The following is a 22,545-nucleotide window of genomic DNA, read 5'->3' on the forward strand; positions in this document are numbered from 1 at the left end:
TTCCTTAATAATGGATTCTAGCATTTTCCCAATGACAGATACTAGGCTAATTGGCCTTGAACTGCTTTCTGTCTCCCTCCATTCTCGAAGAGGGGTGTGACATTTGCGGTTTTCCAATCTGCTGGGACCTTTCCAGAATCTAGTGAATTTTGGAAGATTACAACCAATGCATCCACTATCTCTGCAGCCACTTCCTTTAAGACCCTCGGATGCAAGCCATCGGGTCCAGGGGACTTGTCAGCCTTTAGACCCATTAGTTTACCTAGTACTTTTTCCCTAGTGATAGTGATTGTTTTTACAGATCCTCTCTCCCCTTTGCCCCTTGATCATCCACTATTATTGGTATGCTTTCATGTCTTCTACTGTGAAGACAAATACAAAATATCTGTTCAATGCCTCTGCCATTTCCTTGTTTTCCATTATTTCCCCAGTTTTATCCTCTAAGGGACCTATACTTAATTTAGCTACTCTCCCTTTTTATACACTTGTAAATGCTTTTACTGTCAAGTTTTTATATTTCTTGCTAGTTTACTCTGAATCTATTTTCTCCCTTTATTTTTTTTTTTTAAGTCCTCCTTTGCTGGTTTCTAAACTTTTCCCAATCTTCAGGCTTACTACTAATATTTGCCATATTGTATGCCTTTTCTTTTAACCTGATACCTTCCTTAGTTACCCATGGTTGGTATACCCTTCTCATGGAGTCTTTCCTCCTTACTAGGATATATTTTTGTAGAGAGTCATAAAATCTTTTTAAATGTCTGCCACTGCTTATCCACAGCCATACCTTCTAATCTGTTTTCCCAGTCCACTTTAGCCAACTCCGTCCTCATGCCATTGTAATTGCTCTTATTTAGGTTTAATACAGTAGTTTCAGATCCACGATCATCACGCTCAGAATTTCACATCCAGTTTATCATATTATGATCACTGTTTCCTAAGGGAGCCTTTACTTTGAGGTCATTAATTAATCCTGTCTCTACCCATTACCAGATCTAAAATGGCCTGTTCCCTGGTTGGTTCAAAACGTATTAGTCGAAGAAACAGTCCCGAATACACTCTACGAACTCATCCTCAGGGCTACTTTTGCCAATTTGATTCGTCCAATCTATATGAAAGTTAAAAGCGGCCATGATTATTGCATTACCTTTTTACAAGCCCCCATTATTTCTTGATTTATATTTTACCCTACAGCTACCATAAGAGGACCTATATACCACTCCCACCAGTGATTTCTTACCTCCACCCAAATTGATTCAACATCTTGATCTTCCAAGCCAAGATCATTTCTCACTATTGTACTAATTTCATTCTTTTAACAGAGCTACCCCACCACCTTTTCTTCCTATCCTTCCGAAATGTCAGATACCCCTGAATATTCAGTTCCCAACCTTGGTCACCTTGCAACCACGTCTCTGTAATGGCAATGAGATCATACCCATCTGTTTCTATTTGTGCCGTCAATTCATCTATCTTATGAATGCTGCGCGCATTCAGATAAAGAACCTTTAATTTTGTCTTTTTACCATTTTTCCCCACTCTGGCCCCATTTGCTGGTGTACAGCTTTGTTTGTTCACTCTGTCCCTTCCTGTCACACTCTGGTTATCATTACCCCTATCTCTTCCCTGAACTACTTCCTTGTCCTTGCTCTTCAAGATTTTAAATTCCACCCCCACCCCCCTCTTATTTAGTTTAAAGCCCTATCTACAGCACTAGTTATTCAATTCGCTAGAACTGGTCCCAGCATAGTTCAGGTGAAGCCCGCCCTGACTGAACAGCTCTCTCTTTCCCCAGTACTGCTGCCAGTGCCCCATGAATCGAAACCCACTTCTCCCACACCAATCTTTGAGCCACGCATTCATCTCTCTGATCTGATTTACCCTGTGCCAATTTGCTCGTGGCTCAGGTAATAATCCAGAGATTATTATGTTTGTGGTTGTGCTTTTTAATTTAGTCCCTGGCTGCTCAAACTCTCTCAGCAGAACCTCTTTCTTAGTCTTACCTATGTCATTGGTACCTACATGGACATGACAACTGGATCCTCCCCCTCCAAGTTCCTCTCCAGCCCGGAGAAGATGTCCTTAACCCTGACACCGGGTAGGCAACACAGCCTTCGGGACTCATGCTCCTGGCTTCAGAGAACAATATCTATCTCCGTAACTATACTGTCGCTTACTATTACCACCTTCCTTTTTACTCACCCCACTTAAATGACCTCCTGTACCACGGTGCAGTGGTCAGTTTGCTCATCCTCTCTGCAGTCCTTGCTCTCGTCCACACAGCTTGCAAGAACCTCGTAACTGTTAGACAAGTGCAAGGGCTCAGGCTCCTGCGATGCTACCTCCTGTGTCCCCATACCTGCCTCACTTGCAGTCACACTCTGCCATCCTTGACCACGGGCCAAATCTAAAGTATTTAGTATAAAGGGTGTGACTGCCTCCTGGAACAAAGTGTCCAGGTAACGTTCACCCTCCCTGATGTATCGCAAAGTCTGCAGCTGGAACTCCAGCTCCTCAACTCAGCTGAAATTCCTCAAGTTGCAGACACTTACTGCAGATCTGCAGGTACAGAGGCGGAGAAGTTTTGGGAAGAAATTCCAGAGCTTAGGGCCTAGGCAGCTGAAGGCATGGCCACCAATGGTGAAGCGGTTAAAATCGGGGCTACGCAAGAGGCAAGAATTGGAGGAGAGCAGAGATCTGGGAGAGTTGTAGGGCAGGAGAAGGTTACAGAGATGGGATGGGGCGAGGCCATGGAGGGATTTGAAAAAAAGGATGACAATTTTAAAATTGAGGCACTGCCGGACCAGTAGCCAATGTAGGTCAGCGAGCACAGGGGTGGTAGGTGAACGGGACTTGGTGCGAGTTAGGATACGGGCATCAGAGTTTTGGATGATTTATGTTGAACTTAGACAAATGTTAACTAATGCAACTGATACATGAATAATGTATTTTTGCAATCAGCCGAACTAATCTGATTTGAATCATTGATGGCTAATCTTAAGAGTATTAAAAATAGTCGTTTTACCAAACCTCCAAGCCCACAAAATCCGAACAGAACAAACTTGCAAGTAGGAAAAGTAAGCACAAAATGAGTTGCCTGCCTAAGACACAAGGATCAAATTACCATGGCAAAAAAGAAGCTTCCCAACATCTATTATCTTCATTGCATTTGATGGATGCCACAATCTTACACAGATCCTCCTGGGAGGCTCACCACAATGGACTTCTCAGAATGATCTTCAACCTCACCTGCAAGGTAGTAACTGTAAATGATTCCATCGATCATCCATTTAGTCAGACTCTCCTTGGAGCTACTTTTCCTTGCCAAAGGAGGATAAGAGGCTACAACAGAATTTAATCTTTCTACGCCATCCACACAATGGAAACGGTAGCTTCAAAGGACAAAGTGGAAGATAGAAAGATGCAATGTCCACTTTACAACTGAAACCACGGTGGCCAGCAATATAATTTTCCATACTAGCAATGTGAGGTCACAAAATCTCTGGTGCTCAAAAAAGGGATATACCAAATTACTACATTATAGGTCCTGAGGAAGGGCATTTAGTATTCAATTTATATGAGATTTTCAACACCGTTTATAAATTAAGGCACAAGGGAGCAATCCAAAAGCAAGGCCGGAAAGGATCATGAAAAACCACAATGAATGCCAAATGAACTCGTCAAACTTCAGCTTTGGAGTCACTAAATACTGAACATTTTCTAAAATAAAAGGATATAAATCACAAGAGCCAGAATTAAAATACAACATGATGCACCACAATGAAAATTTCTTCTACTAAATGTATGAACTCAATAAATGAAGATTATACACTCTCTTTGGTAGGGGTATTTCTGATAGTCACAAGGGCATCCACCATTGAAGAGGAGAACTGCTGGTCTCAAAATAACTGCTTTTCAAGCCATCAAACCAATGGATCAAGGATCTCTTTCAAAAGCAGAGACAGGAAATTCCTTTCTGGACAGAAATTAGCAAGACATTTCGCTAAGGTGTCCATAGAACCACAATTTCTGAAGCCACATCAGTGTTATCACTTCTACTTGCATGTTTTTGAATAACTCTGAATCAAAAGGAAACAAAGGAAATGTCTGCCTTCATGAAGAGAACCAGCTGCCATGTTGTCATGTTAATTGTCCCTGGTCTTGAGCAAAATCAAAGGATTTGAAAGTAAAAGAAATTTTGCAGAGGTACCAAACATTATCCTAATATTCACAAGGAACAAGACAAAAAAAATCAGACATTATAAGCCAATTAGTGTAACATCTTAACTGGTAAAAATACTTACTACTTAACATGTTAAGCAGTAAGAATAGAGTATACACTTGGTTACTTTTAGTGTTCAGCCGTTCACCCACTTCCAGGTTTGATGATCGTTGTATAGTAAGATGACACTGCATTAAATGCTAAAACCAAAAATAATACAATAGAGCATGATTTTAGGAGTCCAAACGTTGAAGTCATGTGAAGAGTTCAAGGGACATACATACATACCATTTTTTTTAAATGAAGAAAATAAACCCCATGAAACAAAAGAAACACTGCAAAGCCTAAAGCACAACAGTTAATTAAGGGGGTTAAAACTAATCTTGATGTCAAACTAAACAAGGACCAGGAGTCATCCAATAACCAAATGAAGTCAATTAAAGGTGTATTGAAGGAGATAAAAGAAAGGCAGACTATAAACACCAAAAGAAATCCAATTTTTTTTAATAGATAGATGTTTATTAATAGTTGAGACAGTGGTTAAGATCAGATGGCTCATTTAAAGCACAAGTTGAGTAGATTGGAGCAGGAAGTTAAAAAAGGTATATAGACAGACAAAGTGAGTGGGCAAGACTGTGGCAGATGGAGATCAATGTGGGGAGGTGTGAGGTCATCCATTTTGGATCCAAGACAAATCAGAATATTTTCTTAATGATGATGATGAGACTAGGAACTGTGAAGGAGCAAAGGGATTTGAGTGTCCAGGTACACAAAATCACTAAAAGCCAGTGTGCAGGTAGAAAAAAGTAATCAAAATGGCTAATAGAATGCTGGCTTATATCTCAAGGGGGTGGAATACAAAGGGAAGGAAGTTATGCTTCAGTTGTACAGAGCCTTGGTCAGATCCCATCTGGAGTATTGTGTTCAATTTTGGATACTGCACCTCAGGAAAGGTATAATGGCCTTGGAAGGAGTACAATGCAAATTCAGCAGAATGACACCTTAAAAAGAGTTAAATGAGGCCAGGTTTCAGAAACTTGGATTGTATTCCCTTGAGTTTAGAAGGTTGAGGAGTAATATAATTGAGGTTTTTAAATATGATAAAGGGATTCGATATAGCAGAGAGAGAAAATATTTCCTCTGGTGTGGGAATCCAGAACGAGGGGGCACAATCTTAATATTAGAGCTAGGCCATTCAGCAGTGAAATCAGGAAGCACTTTTTGACACAGGCTCAAGAGGCTGAATGGCCTACTCCTGTTCCAATGTTCCTAGGAGTATACACATTAAAGTATCACATTAAAGTGATAAATTCTAGATCTGGGTCATTTTTGTTTAAGGTAATCAAAGAATTAAATATCTACAAGGCAATTGGGCCAGAGCACACACCCTAGAATCACTAAGAAATTGAGGTGGAAATAAACAGGGCCCCAGTCGATATTTTCAAGAGACTGGAAGGTAGCAAACATTATCCTAATAGTCGAATTAAGGAACAAGACACAAAATCAGAAATTATAATTAGAGTAACATCATATGTGGTAGAAATGCTTGAAAATATTATGTGGGATGCTATTAACACTCTTCTGAAGAGCAGGGGTCATAAGGAACAGTCAGTTTTGATTTAACAGCAACATGTCATGTTTCATTAGCCTATTGAAATTCCTTGTGGAAATAACTGAACTAGTGGATGAAGGTTTTCCAGTCGATATAGAACGACTCGATTTTCAATTCAAGTTCCACACGTGAAGCATTTCAGTGTAAAATTTGCTGATAATACCTAGCTATATGGTCTGGTAACTATTATGGGAGGGAAAAACAGAATTTGAAAAATTAAATCAGATGGGCTAAAAGTAGCAAATAATTTTAATCTAGCTATAAATTTTAAAATATAGTTGGTGGGATTTGGACGATCAATTGTCTCCCCGTCCAGGGAGGACACAAGTATCTTGTGAGGGCTACTCAAACTGATAATTTTTCACTTTAAAACAAAAAGCAACAACTTCAACTACAATAGTTAAATCAGATGTAACTAAACAATATCATACAATGCCCACTCGTTGCAAAGTACGTAATGCATACTGGAACTGGAAACGTGCACGTGAAATGGTACTACAGATTTTTATATTAAGTGAGTGGAATTGTGCGATTGGGCAAAACCCACCCCACAGAATTAGTACACCTCGTTTATTAGGTGAATTAAAATGCAATAAGTTATTTTTTATGCATTTACTTTACCTGAATTTGAATCTAGTTCCTCAACACTAATTTAGTTAAAAGGCCAGCTTGCTTTCCTTGTAGCTACTCTTCCTTCTTAACCGAAGTAAAAAAAGAAAACCACACGGGTGCGATTATCAGTTGTCCACACCAAGTTTCCTGGGAACATGAAGATGTAATTAAATAATAGGATACATCAAAAGTATTTGACTACTGATCAAAATGTCATTCAAGCCTCATGTAATCAGTGGCAAGATTACATTTGGAATACCATGTGCAGTTCTATGCACCCTACCTTCAAGAGGATATTGACACATTGGAAAGGGTTCAGATGAGATCGACAAAGGTTATTCTTCATCTTGGGTCTAAGTTAGGAAGATTTACAGAACTTAACTTCTTTTCACTGGAGAAAAAGGTTAAGCAGGGTCAAGATCAGATTCTTCTAAATTCTGAAGAACAAATGGACCTGATGAAAGCAAGTTATCGAACGAGGAATGTAAATGCACAAGTTAACTGAGAAATTCTTTCGCCTCTTCCTTTATCCCCCAGACATAGAAGCAGATATAAAGGAACTAAAGAAAAGCAGTTGATATTACGTCAACCAAAAAAAATACACTAGATAAAAATATTCTGATTGGGACCAAGTTACAGGGCAAGTATATGTTGAGATAATCAACGAGACAGAAAAGAACGCCTGTGCTACCAGCTTGGATGGAGTGAGAACAGGATGATCTGACATCTACATTATATACTACAAGCTTCTGCTGAGAACCTTCTACAGGTAGTAAAGTCCCTGCAGGCCTTAGAACTATCGCCAGCACAGAAACAAGTTGGGAAACTGCAATGAAATAATTATGCCTACTAAGTGTCAGGCTATCTATTTTTGCGCTAATCCATGCGAGAACATCCGCATTCCACTTATGTCCAGCCAACTGGACTTGATCTTGAAAAGGGGCCCGGGGGGTGCGGGGGGGTATACATGCACCTGAACACGGCAGAAGAATCTACTTTAAGGGCTCCAAAGGTAATAGTAGAATCTATACATACTATATTTCTTACACAAGTCTCTGCTAGTTGATTATCAACAGAGGACAGAAAAAATTAACACAAAAGTCAAAAGGACAAGAAATTCAGGAGGCCCTCACCTTGGACATTTCTTCATCCCATAAACCCAGGAATGTCTGTCAGAAATAACAGCAATTAAAAGGAAGAACATTTGGGTAGTCTAAGTCAAGGGGAGTACAGCACACTCGCCAATGACTTGAGCAGATAAGCAGAGGGGGATAAGAAATATCTAGAGGATTAAAAAAAAAGATAAATGACCCTTAGGTAAGGAAGGCTTACTTCCCTGGACACCAGTAGTCTGACCCTTCAAGAGTGAGGCCTACTAACTATGGTGTCTGGCTATCATCCTCTGAGCTAACATAGGAGTGAAGATCCACATTCCACATCTGTAGTCTCTCCATGCCAACTTCTTCTCAGTTATGTCAGGCATCTTTTTTAGGTGGAAATTCTTTCAACAAAGCTTAGGTTAAAAGTGAATTTTTGTATCAAGAAGAGGTAACGAGAACATTTTTAAAATCATGGCATCAGAGAAAGTTTTTTTTTAAAAAAACTTACTATCTTCTTCCCCAACCCTGAAACTATCCCCACCCCATGCAACCTAATGGACAGGTTCACATTAGTAGTACATGAAGAATAAGGCAAAATTTAAATTAAATTTTTGAGACCAATTATGCAAAAACTATGCAAAATGAATTAAAATATTCAATGTCTTCACTGTAACTTGCAAGCATATTACATAGCTCACACAATTATTTTTCATAACCTATCATTTGCTGACATCTATACTTTAAGAACATAAGAAATAGGAGCAGGAGTAGGCCATACGACCCCGTGAGCTTGCTCCGCCATTCAGTCAGATCATGGCTGATCTTTGACCTCAACTCAATTTTCCCGCTCGATCCCCATATCCCTCGATTCCCCTATAGTTCAAAAATCTATCCATCTCACCTTTAATACATTCAACGACTCAGCATCCACAGCCTTCTGGGGTACAGAATTCCAAAGATTCACAACGCTCAGTGAAGAAATTCCTCATCTCAATCTTGAATGGCTGACCCCATATCCTGCGATTATGCCCCCCTAGTTCTAGACTCTCTAGCCAGGGGAAACAATCTCAGCATCTACCCTGTCAAGCCCCCTCAGAATCTTACGTTTCAATGAGATCACACCTCATTCTTCTAAACTCCAGAGTATAAGCCGATTCTACTCAACCTCTCCTCATAAGAGGACCCTCTCATCCCAGGAATTAATCTAGTGAGCCTTTGTTGCACCGCCTCTAAGGCAAGTACATCCTTCCTTAGATAGAGACCAAAACTGTACACAGTACTCCAGGTGTGGTCTCACCAAAGCCCTGTACAAAGGTAGTAAGACTTCCTTACTCTTGTACTCCAACCCCCTTGCAATAAAGGCGATCATGCCATTTGCTGTCGAATTGCCTGCTGTACCTGCATACTAACTTTGTGTTTCGTGTATGAGGACACCCAAGTCTCTCTGAACACCAACATTTAGTAGCTGCTCATCATTTAAAAAACATTCTGATTTTCTATTCTGCCTACCAAAGTGAATAACCTCACATTTCCCCACATTATACTCCGTCTGCCACCTTCTTGCCCACTCACTTAACCTGTCTATATCCCTTTGCAGACTCTTAATACTTTGTATCCAAAATTGTAATAAAAACATTCTGGGGAAAAGCTTCTGTCCTTTCAAAGTGGATACAAGTGGTTAATTGTTTACATCATTTGGTGACCATCACCATTCTCTTAAAACTGTTGGGCAAATATGCTCATGCTCTCTTATTGTGTCACAAAGTGCCAAGAAAAAACAAAGATTTCCAACAGCATTATTTTCCTTACTCACTTTGACAAAATTATCAGGGAACAACCCCCTCTTCCCATTTAACTCTCCTTCACACCACCCTTCTTCTTCAAGTTTTCTTACATTCTTGATGAGATCACCAACCCTCAGTGAAAGTTCATCCTCGTGCACAGCTTCGTAATCATATTCCACAGTAGCCTCCACTGAAAAAGATCAAAAATACAGTCAAATCAGAAACAGCCGTTCCCATTTAGAAGTCAATGTTGAAGTTTTTTGTTAGTGGTGAAAATCATTACAAGTAAACGTTGATAGGACGGATACAAAGTGCTGTTTACCAACTGTCAATACAAAATTCAGAAATGGCTAATTCATTATAATACTTAAGCAAACACCCTTATTGTGCAATTTTTGCCACTCCTCCCTAAGGTGATGACTCGCCCTGTAGCACATTTCCACTGGTGCATTCCGTCTCCCAGTACCTCACCTAAATAGTCACATTGTGAGCCCCCATCAACAGCTTATTCAACCATGGGAGGGGAGGGAGAAGGGACTAAAAAAACTCACAGCCAAGCCCAATTCTGTCCTCACCTAAAGTCCATACATTACAGCAGGAATTACCAAAAGTAATCAGGAGCCGGAGCCATGAATGTTTTTTCTCTCCCTGCCCCAGAGAAGCTCGAGGCCAACTGTAGCCCATGTCCCCAGTCCTCAGCTGCTGAGGTCAGCAAACTCCGCATCAACTAGCAATTGAACCTGGAATTTTTCAGATCTGTATGGTTCCGTTACATTCCATGTGGTGCTTTTTCACACTATTATGGAGCATATTATTAAGTGACAGAGAGGTGTCCATTAGTTGGATTGCTCCGATTTTAATCGTGTGGTTTCCATTAGCTACTTTCCTCAGTAGAGGAAATTCAGATAGAAAAATATTTACAATGGATTTTGATTTTTGCTTTCTCTTCGTTGATAATCAGATTCCATTTGTAACTGCAAACTACTTAGCCTGTGACCTTGTAATCCATTCCCACAGCACAGTGGAACTCCATGTACCAACATGGGGGAAGGCAAACTCAACACATCTCTGAATTGTTTACAGTCAGGACAGATAAAAGTGCTACATTTATACTGTGGGGCGACAAGAACAAAACTATGGCTGCAGTTGCAAAAAGAAAAATACAGATGCGATCAGTCTGCTTCCAGTTGATACCTTCAAAGCTGCTCGCCTTTGCATCATTCCAAAATGGAGCTGGAAAAGTAATACAACAGTCCAAAACCACCTATGCAGCTTCCCTCGACAACCCTCCATTTGTCACTTTTTCTCAGCATCATTTTGTAATAATGAGAAGAGAAGCCTAACTGAAGTCAAATTAAAACAACTTGAAAGCGACCAGGCCAAAAGACAGGCTCAGTTTGGGGCACTCGTGTTTCTCAGAATCATAGAAGTTTACAACATGGAAACAGGCCCTTCGGCCCAACATGTCCATGTCGCCCAGTTTATACCACTAAGCTAGTCCCAATTGCCTGCACTTGGCCCATATCCCTCTATACCCATCTTACCCATGCAACTGTCCAAATGCTTTTTAAAAGACAAAATTGTACCCGCCTCTACTACTGCCTCTGGCAGCTCGTTCCAGACACTCACCACCCTTTGAGGGAAAAAATTGCCCCTCTGGACCCTTTTGTATCTCTCCCCTCTCACCTTAAATCTATGACCCCTCGTTATAGACTCCCCTACCTTTGGGAAAAGATTTTGACTATCTACCTTATCTATGCCCCTCATTATTTTATAGACTTCTATAAGATCACCCCTAAACCTCCTACTCTCCAGGGACAAATGTCTCAGTCTATCCAACCTCTCCCTATAAGTCAAACCATCAAGTCCCGGTAGCATCCTAGTAAATCTTGTCTGCACTCTTTCTAATTTAATAATATCCTTTCTATAATAGGGTGACCAGAACTGTACACCGTATTCCAAGTGTGGCCTTACTAATGTCTTGTACAACTTCAACAAGACATCCCAACTCCTGTATTCAATGTTCTGACCAATGAAACCAAGCATGCTGAATGCCTTCTTCACCACCCTATCCACCTGTGACTCCACTTTCAAGGAGCTATGAACCTGTACTCCTAGATCTCTTTGTTCTATAACTCTCCCCAACGCCCTACCATTAACGGAGTAGGTCCTGGCCCGATTCGATCTACCAAAATGCATCACCTCACATTTATCTAAATTAAACTCCATCTGCCATTCATCGGCCCACTGGCCCAATTTATCAAGATCCCGTTGCAATCCTAGATAACCTTCTTCACTGTCCACAATGCCACCAATCTTGGTGTCATCTGCAAACTTACTAACCATGCCTCCTAAATTCTCATCCAAATCATTAATATAAATAACAAATAACAGCGGACCCAGCACCGATCCCTGAGGCACACCACTGGTCACAGGCCTCCAGTTTGAAACACAACCCTCTACAACCACCCTCTGTCTTCTGTCGTCAATCCAGTTTTGTATCCAATTGGCTACCTCACCTTGGATCCCGTGAGATTTAACCTTATGTAACAACCTACCATGCGGTACCTTGTCAAAGGCTTTGCTAAAGTCCATGTAGACCACGTCTACTGCACAGCCCTCATCTATCTTCTTGGTTACCCCTTCAAAAAACTCAATCAAATTCGTGAGACATGATTTTCCCCTCACAAAACCATGCTGACTGTTCCTAATCAGTCCCTGCCTCTCCAAATGCCTGTAGATCCTGTCTCTCAGAATACCCTCTAACAACTTACCCACTACAGATGTCAGGCTCACCGGTCTGTAGTTCCCAGGCTTTTCCCTGCCGCCCTTCTTAAACAAAGGCACAACATTTGCTACCCTCCAATCTTCAGGCACCTCACCTGTAGCTGTCGATGATTCAAATATCTCTGCTAGGGGACCCGCAATTTCCTCCCTAACCTCCCATAACGTCCTGGGATACATTTCATCAGGTCCCGGAGATTTATCTACCTTGATGCGCGTTAAGACTTCCAGCACCTCCCTCTCTGTAATATGTACACTCCTCAAGACATCACTATTTATTTCCCCAAGTTCCCTAACATCCATGCCTTTCTCAACCGTAAATACCGATGTGAAATATTCATTTAGGATCTCACCCATCTCTTGTGGTTCCGCACATAGATGACCTTGTTGATCCTTAAGAGGCCCTACTCTCTCCCTAGTTACTCTTTTGCCCTTATGTATTTGTAGAAGCTCTTTGGATTCTCCTTTGCCTTATCTGCCAAAGCAATCTCATGTCTCCTTTTTGCCCTCCTGATTTCTCTCTTAACTCTAATCCGGCAATCTCTATACTCTTCAAGGGATCCACTTGATCCCAGCTGCCTATGCATGTCATATGCCGCCTTCTTCTTTTTGACTAGGGCCTCAATCTCCCGAGTCATCCAAGGTTCCCTACTTCTACCAGCCTGGCCCTTCACTTTATAAGGAATGTGCTTACCCTGAACCCTGGTTAACACACTTTTGTAAGCCTCCCACTTACCAGATGTCCCTTTGCCTGCCAACAGACTCTCCCAATCAGCTTCTGAAAGTTCCTGTCTAATACCATCAAAATTGGCCTTTCCCCAATTTAGAATTTTAACTTCTGGGCCAGACCTATCATTCTCCATAGCTATCCTAAAACTAATGGAATTATGATCACTGGTCCCAAAGTGATCCCTCACTAACACTTCTGTCACCTGCCCTTCCTTATTTCCCAAGAGGAGGTCAAGTTTTGCCCCCTCTCTAGTCGGGCCATCCACATACTGAATGAGAAATTCCTCCTGAATACACTCAACAAATTTCTCTCCATCCAAGCCCCTAATGCTATGGCTGTCCCAGTCAATGTTGGGAAAGTTAAAGTCCCCTACTATTACCACCCTATTTTTCTTGCAGCTGTCTGTAATCTCCTTACATATTTGCTCCTCAATTTCCCGTTGACTATTTCGGGGTCTGTAGTACAATCCTATCAAAGTGATCTCTCCCTTCTTATTTTTCAGTTCTACCCATATAGACTCAGTGGGCGAACCCTCGGATATATCCCCTCTCACTACTGCCGTGATGTTCTCCCTAATCAAGAACGCAACTCCCCCTCCTCTCTTACCTCCTGCTCTATCTTTCCTATAGCATCTGTACCCTGGAACATTGAGCTGCCAGTCCTGCCCCTCCCTTAGCCATGTTTCAGTAATAGCTATAGCATCCCAGTCCCATGTACCCATCCATGCCCTGAGTTCATCTGCCTTGCCCATCAGACTTCTTGCATTGAAATAAATGCAGTTTAATCTAGACTTCCCTTGGTCTTTGCCCTGCTTTCTCAGACCATCTGTCCGGTCATGTTTTGTACACTCTCCCTTACTGCCTTTTGTTTCTGTCACCACTTTACTTCCCACTGGCTTCCTGCATCGGTTCCCATCCCCCTGCCACATTAGTTTAAACCCTAGGACATTGGTTCCAGTCCTGCCCAGATGCAGACCGTCCAATTTGTACTGGTCCCACCTCCCCCAGAACCAGTTCCAATGGCCCAGGAATTTGAATCCCTCCCTCTTGCACCATCGCTCAAGCCACGTATTCATCCTAACTATCCTGTCATTCCTACTCTGACTAGCCCGTGGCACTGGTAGCAATCCTGAGATTACTACCTTTGAGGTCCTACTTTTTAGTTTAACTCCCAACTCCCTAAATTCAGCTTGTAGGACCTCATCCCGTTTTTTACCTATATCGTTGGTCCCTATATGCACCACGACAACTGGCTGTTCACCCTCCCCCCTCCAGAACGTCCTGCAGCCGCTCAGAGACATCCCTGACCCTTGCACCAGGGAGGCAACATACCATCCTGGAGTCTCGGTTGCGCCTGCAGAAACGCCTGTCTATTCCCCTTGCAATCGAGCCCCCTATCACTATAGCTCTGCCACTCTTTTTCCTGCCCTCCTGTGCAGCAGAGCCAGCCACGGTGCCATGAACCTGGCCGCTGTCACCATCCCCTGGTGAGCCATCTCCCCCAACAGTATCCAAAATGGTATACCTGTTTTGGAGGGAGATGACCGCAGGGGACCCCTGCACTGCCTTCCTACTCTTCCTCTGTCTGTTGGTCACCCATTCACTATCTCCCTCAGTAATTTTTATCTGTGGTGTGACCAACTCACTGAACGTGCTATCCACGACTTCCTCAGCATCGCGGATGCCCCAAAGTGAGTCCATCCGCAGCTCCAGAGCAGTCAAGCGGTCAAACAGTAGCTGCAGCTAGACACACTTCCCGCAGGTGAAGGAACCAGGGACACAGGAAGGATCCCTGAATTCCCACATCCCACAAGAGGAACATGACATGGGTCTTCTTCCTCATGTTGGTAAAACAATCCAATCCAAAATGTTATGCTGTGGAGCACACCACTGTCTATTCAGTTAGAAATTTCACATTCAGATAATTAAAAAACATTTATTTTGCTCATTCCAAATAGCTTAATTTGCAACATTTATACCAGCAAACAGGAGCATGATTCAGCTCATGTTTGCAATTAGAATCAAGCAATCAATAAATAGCACAATTAAAGTGGCTAAAACAATTCTGACACCGACCCAGGTCCCGGGATTACTGTCTAATTTGCTAAAAACCAAAACTTTTAATCATCCTACATGTATTATAAGCTGCTTTTATAATGGTGCTTGTTTAGGTCAGACTATGGCATCCATGAGCTACCTCCCAACTTTTACACCATTAAATCCAGTTCCCAGCAAAAAAAAACTGGGTCTAAGATTCTGCTGCCGAGATAAGGGAGGTGGATTTACTAATGTAAACACTGGGAGCTGGCACAGAGATGTTTGTCACCAGGAATTAGATCGGAACTAAACAAATGCCAACAAAGAAAATATTACGATGTGCAAATTTAGAGCTCCAAGATGTAACAAGATGCAACCATTAACATTTTTTCTGAAGACATCCTGAACATAAAGAGTCTACATCCCATCTAATAGCTGGAACCCTATAGCGAAACCAGAAATCAAAGGAATTAACATGCATTACGTATTAACATTTCTATGTACTGAATAGATTGGACTGCAATATTTGCTGGAGCTCCCTTAAACTGTCAGGTTTCAAAAGAATGCAGATCCCCAGTTAAACAACTTCACAGCTGTTTTAAAGTTGCAAACAGTAACTAGTCCCCAAAGGCCACTGCTTTCTCCACTGTTTTTTTGGGGGGGAAGCTAAGGTCCATATGGGCTGGTGACAACAAAGCTGCTTCACAGCCTTTACAGGGAGGTTTGTGGAACTTAGCAGCTCAGCCAATCAGCAGTCACAAACATTTATGTTGCTATCAGGGAGGTCAACCAGAACCATGTCTTTTGATGGTCTGCATCATCGCCTCTTTATTTACATTGCCAGTTTACCATTAACATTACAGCTGCTATTGGAGGCAAGTGTAAAAGTGAAGTGGACAATGAAATCAAGCAGAACTCCTGAAGAACAGTAAAAAGCAAAAAAAAGACACACGATAGTGACAGGAAAATACCCTTAAACAATTTTCTCACAGCACGAAAGAATAAAGAAACCACCTGTTTCATATACATAATGCATCATTTTTTCCCCCTATCTTGGAAGATGAAACACAACCTGATGGGATAGTAGATTCTAAAACAAAGGTCTGGCAATTATTACCCACTCTTTTTTTAAAAATAGACAATGAATTTCTGGAAAAAAGTCCCTATCTGGCATATACGATGCAATGAGACGGCTATCTCAAATACAACAACCAGCCTTTGTTACAGCCTAAACAAGTACACTTTGCCACTGGCAACAATCCAACTTGCAGTTATGCACATTAGGACATAACCATAAAATTCTACTGCATGACTTAAGATGAGCAGCACTTGTGAAAAAACCTCCTGCCAAGTCAGCGGGTAGCACATTTGAGAGTCAAATTGTGTTCATTGTAAAGAACTGTTCTTGCAGATTGCATTGAAGGTGTTATGTAGGTAACATCAATTGTATGACATAGAATTGGCTGTCAAAATAATAGTGAGGCTAACCGCGCTCACTGTTATTTGTGCGTAAATCACACAACAACTGCAGGTGAGGGCAGATGCGCAGTTAACCGTGAAAATCCGGAAGTTGCTGTCTGAAATGCGCCACTCCGCCATTAGCTTTGCGAAAACTGCATCTCGCTGTCTGACTCACCTTTCAAATGCATTTAACTGCGTGCAGTTCCTGTATTATATGGTAGATTCAAACTAGTCACCACAGAAAGTTAGGGCTTGTCCATTTCAGTCTAAGTACTCTTTTTAATGGTGTGGTAAGTTTTAATTACTGCCTGTCAACTTCTCTGGCACTGAAAATTAACTATTGCAAGCGTGGAGTCTCATTCCTTCAGGTTTTAACTGTTAGAGATTTTTAATAAAAATTAAACTTTTTTTTTTGTTTCTTTTTTCTCTCTCAATCCAATCTTTCCTTCCTCCCTTTATTTCTCTTTCTGTACCTGATTGAAATATTGAATTTACTATTGTAACTTACACTTCCTGGTTCAGACTCTGCGCTGTTCTTTTAACAATCCTTAAAACTAATTGGTTACGGAGCTACAAAGTTACTTGCCCAGTTCTCACTGATCCCAGATGCTCTGTAGTGGGCGCTGTGCCATTTTCATCGCCCACTTACAGCAACTTCCAGTGCAAGATCTCATGGAAATTAAACAGACCAGGGCAAGTCTAACTAACAGTGGGCGCCGTTCGTTGACTGGCTACAGCAAATTCTGGGCCAATATGATGTGGTATGACATTTTTCAAAAGTAACTTTCATAAATTTAGTTTCAGTGATGGAATGGTAGCGTCTTTAAAAGATCCAATATTTGTGATGTGAAGACAATGTCTTTCTTCTGGATGAAGTTTATTTTGTCCTGCCCAAAAATCCACTTGCTCAGATGTCCATTATGTAATCAAATTTCTAATCAAGTCCCCGTGAGATGCAACAATAAGCAAAAGACCAAGACTATCCTTCAGTTAGTTATGGCAAAGCAGGCCACAATGTGTCAGAACACATGATGTTAGTGTAACCACCTCTGCTGTCGCCTTAATCCACCAAGACAGCTTTATAGTAAGTGATCTAATCACTGAAGAGGAAATGTAAACTTGTTTTACTATCAATAAAGTCTGTATTAAGGCACTACCATAGGGATTCTAGTACAATTTCTATTTTTAAAATATGTTCTCACCAGTTTTCTCCCTTCTCTGCTTCTAAAGCCATTGCTTTCTTGTTGTGGATACGATTTCATGAGTACTGATTGGCTAAGTAGTGGAGAGCAAAGTGGTCATCATTCATGTGTCAACGGGTTATTTAACTGTAGGGGCATCACTGGCAACTTTGATTCTGTCCTCACCCAACGTCTACACTTGCACACTTATAGCATGGATCACTAGATCAGGAGAGGAAGCCATGGCTGATTTTTCACTCCCTAATCCAGGAGCGCTGAGGCCAAGTGTTGTCCTCCTCCCACTGCCGCTACCAAGACCAACTCACCTAGCAATTATCACAGATTGAACCTATGATATCCCTGGCTCTACGGCTCAGCTTCTTTCCAAACAAACTGGGCAGTTATTGGGAGATCTTGTACCAAATCTTATGCAAGCTACGTTTCTGAAGGCAACAACATAAAATATTTAAACAAGCCCAGGTCTGTGGAAACTTCAGTTGAAAAAAAAATATTTCTACCTCATCAACGAAGCAACAACAAAAAAATGTAATCTTTTCAACATGATGCATACGTGTGGTTTGGATTCCTTCCTACATCATTTTAAGTTGAATAAGATTTGGCAATAGCAGAAGTAGCAGCCTGAGTAATAGTAGGAGTTTCTACAAGAGAAGATGGTATTGGTGGTGACCAATATTGGAAAAACAAAGGAAAGAGGAGGCAATTTATTCAGGGCAATCGCCAACATGACCTATTATAAAAGCAGCAAATGCCTGCAACAAATCTCCAATCTGCCCCCTCAGCCCGAACAAGAATAATTTTTCAAAAAAGCAAATGAAATGTCAAGTTTCAGTTTGACACCATCTTCTAGGAAATCATCTTACTTTTTATAAATATCGAAACAGATTGAACAAACAATTTGCATGACCAAAGCCAAAAAAAATATATAGCACTATCCATTTATTGAGTTAAGAGTTTCACAATTTTAAAATTCACTTTTCAAATTCTCACCCTTTTTTCCCAAATCCCTCTATGGTTTCACCCCTCCCCATCTCTGTGACCTCTTCCAGCTCTACAACCCTCAAAGGTCTCTGCGCTCTTCCAATTCTGGCCTCTTGCGCATCCCCAATTTTAATCGCTCCACCATTGGCAGCTATGCCTTCAGCTGCCTAGGTCCTAAGCTCTGGAATTCCCTCCCTAAACCTCTCCACCTCTCTTACCTCCTTAAAACCTACCTCTTTGCTATCCGAATATCTCATGGGGCTCAGTGTCAAATTTTGCTTGATAACACTCCTGTGAAGCGCCTTGGGACGTTTCACGACGTTAAAGGTGCTATATAAATGCAAGTTGTTGTTGATTTATCAAACATCCAAAACATCACAGCAACTTTTGACCAAATGATTACAATGATAATGTTTTCACAGCTGATTGAAAACAAGGCAGAATAGGTGCAGAATATTTAAATACCAAAATATACATCAGTGGTTGCTGCTATTAATCTCAACAAAAAAAAGAGATAAATTTATAATTTCATGTGCAATGTCATCTTGGCATCAAGTTCTGCTATACTATGGGAGCTTCATTACTATATTTACTACAGCAGCACTATTAAGATTAATTTTTACCAATTAAGAATGCAAGTAAATGAAAAATATGGTAAGACTAATAAACAAACTCAGCTTTCCACTCTTAAGTTTAGTGCAACTATTAATTAAATCACTGGTAAGAATCAACTTCATTAGTTATTTTGTTCATTCCGCCACCCAAGTCTTAAGAAATGGTCTACCAATAGAATGGCGTTAAAAACTGTTGGACATCCATTTTGTTGAAATATTGCCACAGTACTTTAAGTTGAATAGGATTAAGGCAAGAACAGAAATGGCCACCTTACACAATGTCACCACAACCACCCCATGAATAGCAATGCAGTGCCAGAAACATTTTGGTTGGCATGTGGTTGGCAAACATTTAAAGAAATAATTCATAATTCTTAATGAATATACATTCCCTTGAAGAATAAAAACTCCACGGGAAGAGTGATCCAACCCTGGCTAACTAGAGAAGGATACTATTAGATTAACAGCGGCTTACAATGTTGCCAAAAAGAGTAGTAAGCCTGAGGATTGGGAGGATTTTAGAAATCAGCAATGGATGACCAAGAAATTGATAAAAAAGGAGAAAACTGAATGAGAGTAAACTAGCAAGAAATATAAAAACAGATTGTAAGAGCTTCTACAAGTATGTAAAAAGGAAGAGATTAGCAAAAGTAAACGTGGGTCCCTTAGAGGCAGAGACAGGAGAAATTATAATGGGGAATAGTGAAATGGCAGAGATGTTATACAAATATTTTGTATCTGTCTTCACAGTAGAAGACACAAAAAACATACTGGAAATAGTGGGGAACCAAGGGTCTAATGAGAGTGAGGAACTTAAAGTAATTAAGATTAGTAAAGAAAAAGTACTAGAGAAATTAATGGGAGTAAAAGCTGACAAATCCTCTGGCCCTGATGGCCTATATCCTAGGGTTTTAAAAGAGGTGGCTGCAGAGATAGTGGATGCATTGGTTTTGATCTTACAGAATTCCCTAGATTCTAGAATGGATTGGAAGGTAGCAAATGTAACATCACTATTCGAGAGAGAGAGAGGGAGGGAGAGAGAGAAAAAACAGGGAACTACAGGCCAGTTAGCCTGACATCAGTAGTAGGGAAAATGCTAGAATCTATTATTAAGGACGCGGTAACAGGGCACTTAGAAAATCATAATATGATTAGGCAGAGTCAATGGTTTTATGAAAGGAAATAGTGTTTGACAAATCTGAGTTTATTGAGGGTGTAATTGGCAGGGTAGATAAAGGGGATCCAGTGGACGTAATATATTTGGGTTTTCAAAAGGCATTCAACAAGGTGCCACACAAGAGGTTGTTACACAAGATTAGGTCTCTTGGGATTGGGGGGTAATATATGAGCTTGGATTGATGAACAGACAGAAAACAGAACAGGATTAATGGGTCATTTTCAGGTCAGCAGGTTGTAACTCGTGGGATGCCGCAAGGATCAGTGCTCGGGCATCAGCTATTTACAATATATATCAATGACTTAGATGAGGGGACAGAGTGTAATATATCCAAGTGTGCTGGTGATACAAAGCCAGGTGGGAAAGTAAACTGTGAAGGGATATAGATGCGTTAAGTGAGTCAGCAAGAAAGTGGCAGATGGAGTATAATGTGGGGAAATGTGAAATTATCCACTTTGGTGAGAGGAATAGAAAAGCACAGTATTTCTTAAAAGGTGAGTCACTAAGAAATGTTGGTGTTCAGAGGGATTTGAGTGTCCTAGTAGACTAACCACAAAAAGCTGACATGCAGGTACAGCAAGCAATTAGGAAGGCAAATGGTGTGTTATCCTTTATTGCAAGGGGTTTGGAGAATAAGAGTAAGGACGTCTTGCTGCAATTATATAGGGCTCTGGTGAGACCACACGTGGAGTATTGTGTACAGTTTCGGTCTCCTTACCTAAGGAAGGATACACTTGCCTTACAGGGAGTGCAACGAAGGTTCACTAGATTGATTCCTGGGATGAGAGGGTTGTCCAATGAGGAAAGATTGAAACGCATGGGCCTATATGCTCTGAAATTTAGGAGAGATGATCCCATTGAAATGTATAAGATTCTGAGAGGGCTTAACAGGATAAATGCTGAGAGGCTGTTTCCCCTGGCCGGAGAGTCAAGAAGTAGGGATCATAGTCTCAAGTTAAGGGGTCGGCCAGCCATTTAGGACTGAAATGAGGAAAAATTTCTTCATTCAGAGGGTTATGTATCTTTGGAATTCTATACCTCAGACAGTTGTGGATGCTCAGTCCTTGAATATATTACAAAAGCAAGAAGGTTACGATGAACCTTTATAAAACATTGGTTCAGCCTCAGCTGGAGTATTGTGTTCAATTCTGGGCACCACACTTTCAGAAGGATGTGAAGGCCTTAGAGAGGGTGCAGAAAAGATTTACTGGAATAGTTCCAGGGATGAGGGACTTCAGTTACGTGGATAGACTGGAGAAGCTGGGGTTGTTCTCCTTAGAGCAGAGAAGGTTGAGGGGAGATTTGACAGAAGTATTCAAATGCATGCGGGGTCTATACAGTAGATAGAGAGAAACTGTTCCCTTTGCAGAAGGGTCGAGAACCAGAGGACACAGGTTTAACGTGATTGGCAAAAGAACCAAAGGCGACGTGAGGAACTTTTTTTTTTACACAGCATGTGGTTGTGATCTGGAATGCACTGCCTGAGGGGGTGGTGGAGGCAGATTCAATTGTGGCTTTCAAAAGGGAATTGGATAAGTACTTGAAATAAAACATTTTGCAGGGCTACAGGGGAACGGCAGGGAAGTGGGACTAGCTGGACTGCTCTTGCAGAGAGCCAGCACGCACTTGACAGGCCGAATGGCCTCCTTCTGTGCTGTAACTGTTCTATATTCAAGACTGAGATCGATACATTTTTGGACATTAAGAGAATCAAGGGATATGGGGATAGGGCGGGAAAGTGGAGGCAGAATATCAGCCATGATCTTATTGAATGGCGCTCGAGGGGCCATATGGCCTACTACTGCTCCTATTTCTTATGGCCATGGTGAATGAAGCCACAAGTACTCCTGCAGATCCTGAAATAATGCTGGAGGTATGACTCACTCCACACCATCCATGTCCATGTAGTGTAAATTAAGAGATGAAGGAGACATCTAATATGAATGCGAGACCTCACTATCTCTACTAATCACACATCCCCCTCTCACCAGTCCACTGATCCTTATCCTACTTAAGAGTGTTTAAGCGAAAAGTGACGAGATTTCTGCATAGTCTGCATCTGAAAGAATCATCACAGTGGAATGTCTGCAAACAGTTGGGTGAAACTCAACTTTTAATTAATATCACCATAATCAGCAGCAAAACATGGAGGGGGGAATGGCAACCATCAACTGTTAAGTAAGCACAAGGGGGAAGCTCTAGGATTCCTCGGGAGATGTGGAGAAGCGGTAGGAGA

The 22,545-nt window shown here is 41.3% G+C and overlaps 1 protein-coding gene across 3 annotated transcripts in view; it reads right to left on the reverse strand.

Moving 5' to 3' along the window:
• cd2ap (CD2-associated protein) overlaps nt 1-22,545 on the reverse strand; it is a 185,079-nt gene that overhangs the window by 134,985 nt on the left and 27,549 nt on the right. For 2 of the 3 annotated variants that reach the window (XM_067984522.1, XM_067984521.1), the window contains exon 2: nt 9,357-9,517. In XM_067984522.1, coding sequence (XP_067840623.1) covers nt 9,357-9,517 — 161 coding nt within the window. The remainder of the gene's footprint in view (nt 1-9,356; nt 9,518-22,545) is intronic. The other variant, XM_067984523.1, reaches the window with a different exon arrangement.

This window comes from Heptranchias perlo, chromosome 5 (assembly GCF_035084215.1).
Source record: "Heptranchias perlo isolate sHepPer1 chromosome 5, sHepPer1.hap1, whole genome shotgun sequence".
NCBI lineage: Eukaryota > Metazoa > Chordata > Chondrichthyes > Hexanchiformes > Hexanchidae > Heptranchias > Heptranchias perlo.